The following is a 10,759-nucleotide window of genomic DNA, read 5'->3' as shown; positions in this document are numbered from 1 at the left end:
GAAGCAGTCAGAAAGGTCTCCGGCCGCTTCCGTAAGGGCAGTTGGGGTCCTTCAGAGGATGACTGAGACAGAGTTGGAGCCCATTCACAGGTAAAGAGAGCAGCTCCCCCTCCCAAGGCTCTGGACAATTCCTCTTCTCCCAGGCACCATATTCCTTTGACCTTAGACATGTAAATCTTGTTCTCAATAATTCAGGGCCCAGAACCCCTGGACAATCTCCTGACCTTCTAACCCACTTGAAAATCAGGAGAACAGCTGAACCCTTCCAGCACATGCCCCTCCCCACCCGAGGGGAATGCACGCACACGCCCCACCTGGAACAAGTGCTGGCAAAGCCCTTCCTACCCAAATCCAACCCCATGCCACAGTTCTTCCTTGGCAACTCACTTTCTGGGACCCCTCCCTCATTGGGACCTGCTTCCCTTCCCTCTCCTTCAATAAACTCCCTGGTCTCCTATACCTAAAAGAAAAAAAGGCTACTGGGCCAGCCCTGTGGCCTGGTGGTTAAGGGAACCAGATCCTACGAGGCTTACAAGGCTGACCGTGTGGCTCAAGTCCCGGCCCTGGTGGCTTGAAAACTAGACTGGGCACGCGTGTGCGCAAGCCCCAGATCCCGACAGGACGGGGAAATGGAGGAGGGGCTGTGGTGTTACCTCTCCCCACCACTGGGTACCTCCTCTCCTCCCTCCCCTGTGTCTCTCCGGCTAGCACATGTGCCTTCGACAAACAAACGGACAATGTTATCACCATATAATCCGCACTGAAAAGCACTGACGTCTTACATCCTGCTCTTCAGACGAAGCCTTCGAGACCCAGTGTGTGCTTTACTCGCAGCACACCTGAAGGCGGACTAACTATACTTCAAGGGATCGACATCCACATGAGGCTGCTGGTCACCGTACTGGATGGAATGACTCAAGAAGGTAGGCCCAGAAGGGCAGGGGCCTTGTTGTTCTTGTACACCACTGGTAACCTTAATGACCGATCGGCAAGAGACATTTAATAAACAAGTATGTAATTATTTGAAGAATTCTTTTATTTATTTATTTTTTTTCTGAGAGATTTTGCTATAGGGTGTGTGTGCTGGCCAGAGAGACAGAAAGCGAGAAATTACCCCCCAGGGGGGGATGACCACACTGTAATCCCTTCTCCTCCATTCTCCTCTTGGGACTTTGGGCACACTCGTACATGAGCCTGACATGAATTTCAACTCACTGGGCCCGGGACTCGAACCACGGTCGACTATGGGGGATCCAGCGATGTAACCATTATGCATCTTCTAGTCCTGACTATTTAAAGAATTTAAAGTACATGAATGTCTCATAAAACGATATTTGAGGGTACTTTAAAAAGTTCAAGGAACAATGGAATCCCTGTATGAATTTATCTTGCTGCAGAGAGATGGAGAGAAATAGGGAGCGAAGGAGACTGCACCTCCTGTGTCCAGGTTTGAGTCCTGGATCTGGCATCTTGAAAAACACTCCGGGGTCAGCAGGTGGCATGGTGGTTAAAGGCACTGGATCCCACATGGCTGACCACGGTTCAAGTCCTGAACCTGGCAGGTTGCTTTCTCGCTTTCCCTCTCTGTCTCTCTCTGATCGAACTGGAAAATAATAATAATAAATAAAGTTAAATAAAATAATTCTTTTAAAAAGAAAAACACTCCAGGCATGTGTGCATGCATGCCCAAAATCCTGGGAGGAGAATGGAGAACTGACTGCAGCATGGCCATCCCCACTAAGGGGATGCTTTCTCACTTTTTCTTTTTGTATCTCTCTCTTTAATGTGCCCTATGGCAAATTAAAAAAATAAAAATAGTAAGGGGCAGAGTATGTAAGTCAAGCGCTAAAATTCAAAAATAAATAAAAGCTGAGGATTTGGGGAAAAAAAATCACAAAAAGATTATTAAAGAGGTGGAAGCTGAAATGGGCTTTGAAGACATATTCTTTTTTCCCCTTTCTTTTTATCATAGGAAGAGCATGCATGTCCAAGACAGAGAGAAAAAAGCACCCTCAATGGTCTCATCACACCGCGATCCCCTTTCCCCAAGCCTCCAGCTTCTCAAGATCGGGGGTACACACGTGTACCTGGCGTGTTCTTTAGGCCAACCTGGAATCCAAACTGTGGCTGTTGTAGGGCTCCCAGTGCCACAGAGCATGAGCCATGGCTGCGCCACAGTGGCAGGCCTTGAAGACGCTCTTGACAACAAACACACAAGCTAGCTTCACACACAAAAAGCTTCACGCTTTTATTTCTAATGGATCATGGGACCAGCAGTTGGCGTAATGGCTATGTCGCTGGACTCCCATGTAGTAGACTGCGATTTGAGTCCCGGACCCAGAGGCTTAAACTCACACTGGGCACATGTGCATGTGTCCCCAAGATCCCAAGAGGAGAGTGAGGAAGGAGAAGGGATTGCGGTGTGGCCATCCCCTCTGGGGGGTGATTTCTCGCTTTCTGTCTCTATGTCTCTCTCTGTCTGTCTGGCGAGCACACGTGCCCTATAGCAAAAATCTCTTAAAAAAAAAAAGAAGGATCGCTGTGGATATTTATATTTTACTGTGTTGACAAAGAATAGAGACACGCTCCGTGTCAAGCTGGTAAGGTTTTTTCTTACCTGCCTTTGTAATTGTTGACGTCAAACATCTTCTTTGCTCGATAGTACACCAGTTTCCAGGGCCGGGCGATGCCCTTTCCTGAAAGCAGAAGAGAGGCAGTAGGGGTGCGAAGAGCCCAGCACGCGGCGCAGTCGCAGCTGAGCAGGAGCCCAGCCGGCCCTTCTTCACAACCCCGTGTTAAGGAAGAGGTTGCACGTCCTGCAAAAGCGGCCCTGGGGCAGGCTTCAGTCTCGTTTCCTTGGCGACCTCTGTGAACTAGACGCTCTGTACGCTCTGTACTTCGAGGCTCCAGTTTCTGGTCTGACTATGAAAAGACCCCTGCCAGGCTAAGTAATTTTCACATAGCTTGAATAAAGGGGAAGGGAACACTAAGCTAGAGACCTGTGCCAACACTTGTCTGTAAGGTGAACAAAGACCTTTCCAAACTAAACGTGTCTCATTCATTCATTCGATTTGCCAGCGAGTACATGCATTCACTAGAAAGAGATAGCGGCAAAGAGAAAAGGCACCCTCCAGCAGGCAGGGCCATGCTGCAATCCCTTCTCCTCCACTTCTCCCTCCTTTTGGGATTTTCGGTGCACGTGCGTGCGTGCAAAAACATGACATAACTTTTCTGATGACCCAGTAAATCACTGGTAAGTAATTTTCCCCCCAATCTCTTCTCACATGTATAGAAAATTCAAAGAAATTAATGTAAATATTGAACCTTAAAAATTTATTTTAAGGAACCAGAAGTTAGCATAGTGGCTATGTTGCTGCACTCCCATGTAGTTGACCAAGGTTTGAGTCCCGGACCCAGCAGCTTAAACTCACTCCAGGTGTGTGTGCATGTGTGCCCAAGATCCTGAGAGGAGAATGGAGAAGGGATTATGGGGTGGCCACCTCCCCTGGGGGGTGATTTCTCGCTTTCTGTCTCTGTCTTTCTCTGTCTTTCTGGCGAGAGCACGTGCCCTAGAGTGAAAACCTCTCCAAAAACAAACAAACAAACAGAAAATACGTCAGAGACCATCTGCATAGCAGGGTATCTATGTTGCACACACAAACGATAAATAATAAAGATCAGGACGGGCCAGTGGGTGCGTGGTGGTCGAGGCACTGGACTCCCACATGGCTAACCATGGTTTAAGTCTCAGACCCATTGGCTTGAAACTCACGCCAGACGCACATGCACGCTTGTGCAAAATCCCTGGAGAATGAAGGAGAAGGGATTGTGGTGTGGCCATCCCTGCTATGGGATGATCTCTCACTTTCTGTCTTTGTCTTTCTGGGGCGTGCATGTACCCTACAGCAAAAATCTCTGCCTTAAAAGAAGAAAATCAGAAGGAGAAACCCAAACCATAACCCCTGCTGAGTAGGAAAGATAAAGGCGGCAGTTTGAAGCCACCCCGCAGCACAGTCGCTGGGGGAGCTGGATCCCATGCGGCCAACTACTATTCCAAGCCTGGTCCTGGTGGCTAGAAAAATGTGCCATGCGTATGCTGTGTGCCCAAAGCCCTGATGAGATGAAGAAATGGAGAAAGGACTGCCGTGTGCCCTGCCTGCGGGAAGGGATGTGCTCGTATGCATGCTCTCGCTCTCACTCCAGCAATACAAAAAACTTCATGGCTTTAAAGTCTGTAAAAGCACGATACTCGAGAGACGAACACACTCCAAACACCTGAAGACACAGACGGCCATTAGAGGCGTCTTCCCCACAGCAGGGGCTGGCGAGTACTGCCACGAGTACTGCCACGGCGAGCTCGGACGAGCCGGCACCGCCCAGTGCGCCCTGGGCTGGTCTGCGCGAGGCTGCGGCAAGGCTGATGGTGGAGCTGCCGGCTTACCGATGTGCAGTCGGAACGAGTGCTTTCTTTTCAGGTCGGTGATGGCGGACCTCTCCTCTGGGTATCTGTCTGTGTACAGCAGCTTGTCTGCGTTCTCGATTCCCGTCAGGGATAGAAATTCTTGCACATTTTTCTCTAACTGCTTATTTTCTTTCACAGAAAACTTGCCAAATTTAATAGAGACACCTAGAATTTTGGGGAGAGAGAGAGAAAGAGAATGAGTCGTCAGCAGTGAGCAATAGCAGACCCACCGCTTGGTCTCCCAGCTTGGTCTCCCATCAGTCGTTACAGTTCGATGGCGGCCGGAGCCTCTGCCAGGGGCCAGCCCTTGCTCATGCACTTGACGTTAGCACTCCCAGTCCCCACTATAGATCTGGCCCTTCCTTCCCAGTTCAGCCCAAGCCAGAACTCTTTTCCAGAGTCTTCTTTGCCCAGAGTCCTCCCTGGTCATCCTATTCTAAAGTGACCTTCCTGCTTCACCAATCTACCTTCCTTTTCCCTTCCTTTAGAGAGAGATTTTCGATATAGGTCTCATGCACTCGTTGGAGAAACAGAAAGTAAGAAATCACCCCCCGGGAGGGATGGTCATGCCACTGTCCCTTCTCCTCCATTCTCCTCTCAGGACCTTGGGCACATATGCACATATGCCCACCATGAGTTTCAAGATACTAGGTCCAGGACTCGCACTGCTGTAACTACGTGGGAGTACAGTGATGCAGCCACTACGCCATCTGCTGGTCCCTTCATCAACCTCTTTCTAAAACTTTTTTTAAAAATTAAAATGTAGGGACCAGCAGTTAGTGTAATGGCTATGTCGCTGGACTCCCACGTAGTCTACCGCGGTTCGAGGCCTGGACCCGGTGGCTTAAACTCATGCCGGGCGCATGTGCGTGCGTGCCCAAGATTCCGAGAGGAGAATGGAGGAGAAGGGATTGCGGCGTGGCCATCCCCCCTGGGGGGTGATTTCCTGCTTTCTGTCTCTCTGTCTCTCTCTGTCTGTCTGGTGAGCGCACGTGCCCTATAGCAAAAACCTCTTAAAAAATAAATAAAATTTAAATGTAGCATATATTCATTAAAAATTTAAATACTATGAAATAAAAACCTAGAAGAAGCCTCCTTACTCTCTCTGCTCACGACTTCTCTTGGGTAAGACTCTTCAGACACTTCTGGACCCTCCTGCTAAGTTTGACAATGTAGGGGTTACTAATTGCTAAATGAGGAGAGCAGGACTGTGAAGACTTACATCTATGGTGTATATGCTAAGGGGAGGGCGACATCGGGGCACTTCACAAGCTTTGTAACACATTTGAGGTTTGTTATCCTTTGGCTGATATATTTTCCTGTTCAGAGATTTATTTGTTTCCTTTATGGTGGAGGGATGGGGAAAGAGAGACAGGGAGGAGAGGCAGGTACTCTGACAGCTTCTGCTGTGTCGTGATCCTCCTGTCCTGGCCTCCCAGGCAGCCAGGACCACAGATGTGCCTGCAATTACGCCTGGCATGCTCAGGCTGCCTGGGGGCCGAATCTGGTGGTGCCGTGTGCCACACAGCTGAGCCAGTTCATAGGTTTATTTAGAAAACATAGTCAAAAATTTCAACAGAATATCCCAATAAAATGGGATATTAGGGGGGTCAGCAGGTGGCGTGGTGGCGGGGGGCACTAGACTCCCATATGGCTGACTGCGGTTCGAGTCCAGGACCTGGTAGCTTGCTTTCTCGTTCTCCCTCTCTCTCTCTCTCTGCCACACTCTGTCCCTCTCTGGTCAAATAAAACAAATAAATAAATAAGAGGATAAAGTTAAATAAAATAATTCTTTTTAAAAAATGGGGTACTAGGTACTACTCTATAAATTATATGTGCTTTTTGTTTTGCTGAATTTGTCCCTTTTCCTGACCTAATCTCTGCAACCTGATTCATTCCAAAGCTCAGGCCCGTTTCTCTTCTCGGTGACCCGTGGTGCGGGCCTCGCAGCAGACATTCAGTAAGTACTGCTCATCTGTAGCACACAGCCTTAAGCCTCCAGCTTACTCTGAAATCCAGGAAGCTTTCTGGAAAGTTTTCCTGTAATGGTGAAGTAAACCAGGAGGCCAAGTGGGTCCTCGAGACTGAACCTACTGCACCCAGCTCTCCTGAAATGAACAGCTTGGGGAAAACCACAGCACTTCCAAGTGGGTGTCACTCTGACAGGCTGTTGCGTTAGATTGTTGTATTACCAGTGTGCATGTGCTCACCAGACAGGGACAGAGAGAAAGTACCCTAGTGGGGTGTGGGTACGCCGCAATCCCGTCTCCCTTTCTCCATCCTGTGAGGATGTGGGGTGCACGCGAACATGTGCCTAGTATGGGTTTTAAGCTGCTGGGGCTGGGATGTGAGAGGCAGTCAGCCATGTGGGATCCAGTTCCCTTAACCACTAGGCTACCGGGTCAGCCCTGTTTTCATTTCCTTTTGCTTCTGTAGACCCCCTGCCCCCGCAGCAGTTTGACCCATCGGCTCCTCCCAACTGTGTAGTCTGAGGGTTCTCTGCCCCTGCAGCTCCTCTCCTGCCTCCTCTACCAGGAGGTGGACAAGGGAAGGAAAAGAGTGCACTTCACTTTACTAATTTTACAGGCCGGACAACAACTGGCAGCAGAAAAAGGTGAAAGTAGCTAGAGGCTGCTTCTCGGGAATCTCAATCTGAATCATTCACAAAAGAAAGCCGGGTGCTAGCTCTGCGTACAGGAGAGTTCGAACAGCACTGCGGTTCCCAGACTCACCCTGGGCTTTAAACTCCTTAAACCGCCCCAGGTCATCCCGGTACATGCGCTTGATCGTGGTGGCCGCTCTCTCCCTAATGTCGGGGATGAACTCCTGCAGCTGCTTCACGGCCGAGTCCAAATCCACATCGGAATCGCCCGAATCTCGCGAATCTTCAGATAAATCATTTGTTTCAGAGTCTCTTGCTAATTGCAAATGGCTTTCCCCTTCATCTGCAGGTTCTAACCTAAGGAGGAAAATTCGGCGGATTAACGCTAACACACCCCTTCAGCTAACAGCTTAAAATGACTTTTTCTTATGCCAGAAATCCAAAGCGATTAATACACAGGATCTTGCACCTGATTCGGTCCATGACTTTCGCTTGGATGTAAACAACAGTAAACCCACAGCTTAGAAATTACACAGGCGACCCAAAGCCCAATTTCTCCTGGCTATTATATTTTTTAATCTCTTAAAAAGATATTGACTTAACAAATTAAGCCTTCTTTTACCCCCTCTGAAATTCAAACACTTCTCCTGGACCCTCCTGCAAAGTTCTACAACATAGTGGTTACTAAGTACTTAAATCAACATTCAAGGTTTACATAGTCTCAGTAGCTTGCACTACAATTAAATGGCTTCATTTATTTCCTTTGCTTGGTTTTCTATGTATCTATCGTTAGCCCACCCAAACTCTCTGCCAGATGCCTGGATCTCCCTAGTATGTTCCAACATTTCAGTTCACCTTTCAGACTGGCGCCTACAAAAGCCATGTCCATTCATCTAACAAGTGGTGAACAACATCCAGGGGGCCCACAGCCCAAAGAAACTTGGACTATGGTCCTAGAACATCCCTGCGCCACGAAGGCACTCTGAGTGTCCCCAGTAAAATGACACAGGGTGATGGCCCACAGCTACTACCAGTCCCACCCTCATCAATGTACACAATTCAACTTTTTTTAATGGCATTTAAAAAAAAGAATTATTCTATTTAAATTTTTAAAAATTTGACCAGAGAGGGACAGAGGGAGATGAGAGAGGGAAAGTGAGAAAGCAAGCCAGGGCTTGACCGTGGTTGGCCATGTGGGAGTCCAGTGCCCTTAGCCACCATGCCACCTGCTGGTCCCAACACACATTTAACTTTTGAGTGGAACTATTGTATGTTAAGCCAGGACAACCTAACAAATATAAAGTCACTGAGTAAACACAGGGGGGAAAACTTGTCTTATAGCTCAGAAATTATGAGATAAAGTGTCTTAAAAAATACTGGAGGGAAGCAGCAGGTGGCATGGTGGTTAAGGCGCTGGGCACTTTCATATGGCCAACCACGGTTCGAATCCCAGACGTGGTGGTTTGCTGGTTTTCTCACTTTGCTGCTCTTTCTCTGTATGTTTCTCTTTGGTCAAATTAAAATAAATGAATAAATAAAATTAAATAAAAAAAAACACTGGGGCTGCTCTGTGGACTGGGGATTAAGGCAGCCAAATCTCACATGTCTACTACACAGCTCAAGTCCCAAGCCTGGTGGCTTAAAAACACACTGGGGGGGACACCAGCAGATGACATCATGTTACGTCACTGGACTTCATGTAGTTGACTGTGTGTGGTTCAAGTCCCAGGCCTGGTGGCTTAAAAACACACTGGGGGGGGGACACCAGCAGATGACATCATGTTACGTCACTGGACTTCATGTAGTTGACTGTGTGTGGTTCAAGTCCCAGGCCTGGTGGCTTAAAAATACACTGGGGGGGACACCAGCAGATGACATCATATTACATCACTGAACTTCATGTAGTTGACTGTGTGTGGTTCAAGTCTTGGACCTGGCTGCTTAAAACTCACACCAGGCACATGTGCATGTGTGCCCAAATCCCAGGAGAATGGAGAGAGGACTGCAGCATGGCCATCCCACCTGGGGGAGGATTTCTTGCTTTCTCTCTCTCTATGTCTCTCTGGTGAAAGCACGTGCCCTATAGCAAAAAACCTCTCTTAAAAAGAAAAAAACCCACACACATTGGGCCTGTATGAGTACATGCCCCAAATCCCGACAGGGAGAGAGAGGGGAAAGCATTGTGGCCATTCCCAATAGAGGTGCTTTCTCCCTCTCCCTCAGCCTCGGCGAGTGCATGGGCCCTATAGCAAAAAACAAAAACAAAACGAAACAAACCCAAACAAACAAACAAATTTAAAAAACCCAAAACCTTATATTTCTTCACCAGATAGTACACTTAAATGGTATTTATATAAATGATGATATCCACATTTTTTATTTCTCTCTTGAGGCATCCCCGACAGGGTGTCGCCATGTGGTACTTACTCCTCCTCCTCGCCTGCCTGCCAGCCTGGGTTGTGGGTGCACCTGCGGGCATGCGCAACACATCCAGGCTGAGCCAGGACCCAAACACCAGGCCCTTACGGCTCTTATATCAAGCAGCGGTGCCTGACCACCTGCGCCACCACAGCGGGTGAGAACCCTAACACAAGTTTCTGTGCTGCTCTGGTGATTCTTAGTATTAGGTAACTAATCCTTCCTCCTCCTACCGCACAGACAGCAGGGTAATCTGGGGTCCTAAATACCATTAAACTTACACATAGAATTTTAGATCTGGGCGGGGGGCTGGCAGGTGGCACAGTGGTTAAGGGTGCTAGACTCCCATGTGGCAGACTGTGGTTCCTGGACCTGGCAGCTTGCTTTCTCACTTTCCTTCTCCCTCTCTCTCTCACTCTGTCCCTCTCTGGTCAAACTAAAAAAAAAAAAAAAAAAAAGTTAGTAAAAAAAAATAATTCTTTTTTTTTTTTTTGGGAGAGATTTTCACTGTAGGGCGCGTGCGCTCGCCAGACAGACAGAGAGAGACATAGAGACAGAAAGCGAGAAATCACCCCCCAGGGGGGATGGTCACGCCGCAATCCCTTCTCCTCCATTCTCCTCTCGGGATCTTGGGCACGCACGCACATGCGCCCGGAATAAAATAATTATTAAAAAAAAGAATTTCAGGTCTGGAATGGCTCTCAGTGCACATCCCACCTAACTGCTGTGTTTCGTACACGGAGCCGTTTCTCAAGTGTGCCACGTTCTGTGCCTATCATGGTTACTTCTGATTTCTGCACTGAACACTCTGCTGAGGAAAGGGGCCACGCCCTCAGAAGGTAGCCGCTCCGGGTTACCTCTGCACCTCTCCCACGCGTGTCTCCTCTGAATAGGAAGGGGCTTTCTCTGTTTGTGGCCTGGGTTTTGCACGTTCTTCAGTTAAGGAACCACGACCTTCCAGTGACTCAAAGAGTGTGTTCTCGGAGTCGGTGTCAAGCACTGGATAACCACCACCACGTTCGACAGACACGCGCTTCCTCTTTTTAGACTTTTTCGTTGTACTGGTGGATTCCTTGACCCCTCTGTGTGTGTCAGCGTCACCTATAGATCCAACCTCATCGACCCCGTGCAGTCCTTCAGGGTTTGCCTTCTCGAGACTCTGCGGCGTGGCCAGTGTCTCAAATTCCTGGCGATTGGACCTTTTTCTCTTTTTTTGCTTAGACTTGTTTCTATGAGCAGATACTGGGGGTTCTGCAATTTCACCCTCCGGGCCCTGC

The 10,759-nt window shown here is 48.5% G+C and overlaps 1 protein-coding gene across 1 annotated transcript in view; it reads right to left on the bottom strand.

The window, feature by feature from the left end:
* TTF1 (transcription termination factor 1) overlaps positions 1 to 10,759 on the bottom strand; it is a gene marked incomplete in the record, with an annotated part of 32,617 nt that overhangs the window by 19,225 nt on the left and 2,633 nt on the right. Inside the window, 4 exon segments of the mRNA XM_027766624.1 lie at positions 2,618 to 2,696; positions 4,442 to 4,627; positions 7,195 to 7,421; positions 10,340 to 10,759. Coding sequence (XP_027622425.1) covers positions 2,618 to 2,696; positions 4,442 to 4,627; positions 7,195 to 7,421; positions 10,340 to 10,759 — 912 coding nt within the window.

Source organism: Tupaia chinensis, unplaced genomic scaffold (assembly GCF_000334495.1).
Source record: "Tupaia chinensis unplaced genomic scaffold, TupChi_1.0 Scaffold143602_1, whole genome shotgun sequence".
Lineage (NCBI taxonomy): Eukaryota > Metazoa > Chordata > Mammalia > Scandentia > Tupaiidae > Tupaia > Tupaia belangeri.
Note: the sequence above shows the minus strand (reverse complement) of the source record. Positions and strands in the feature narration are given on the sequence as shown.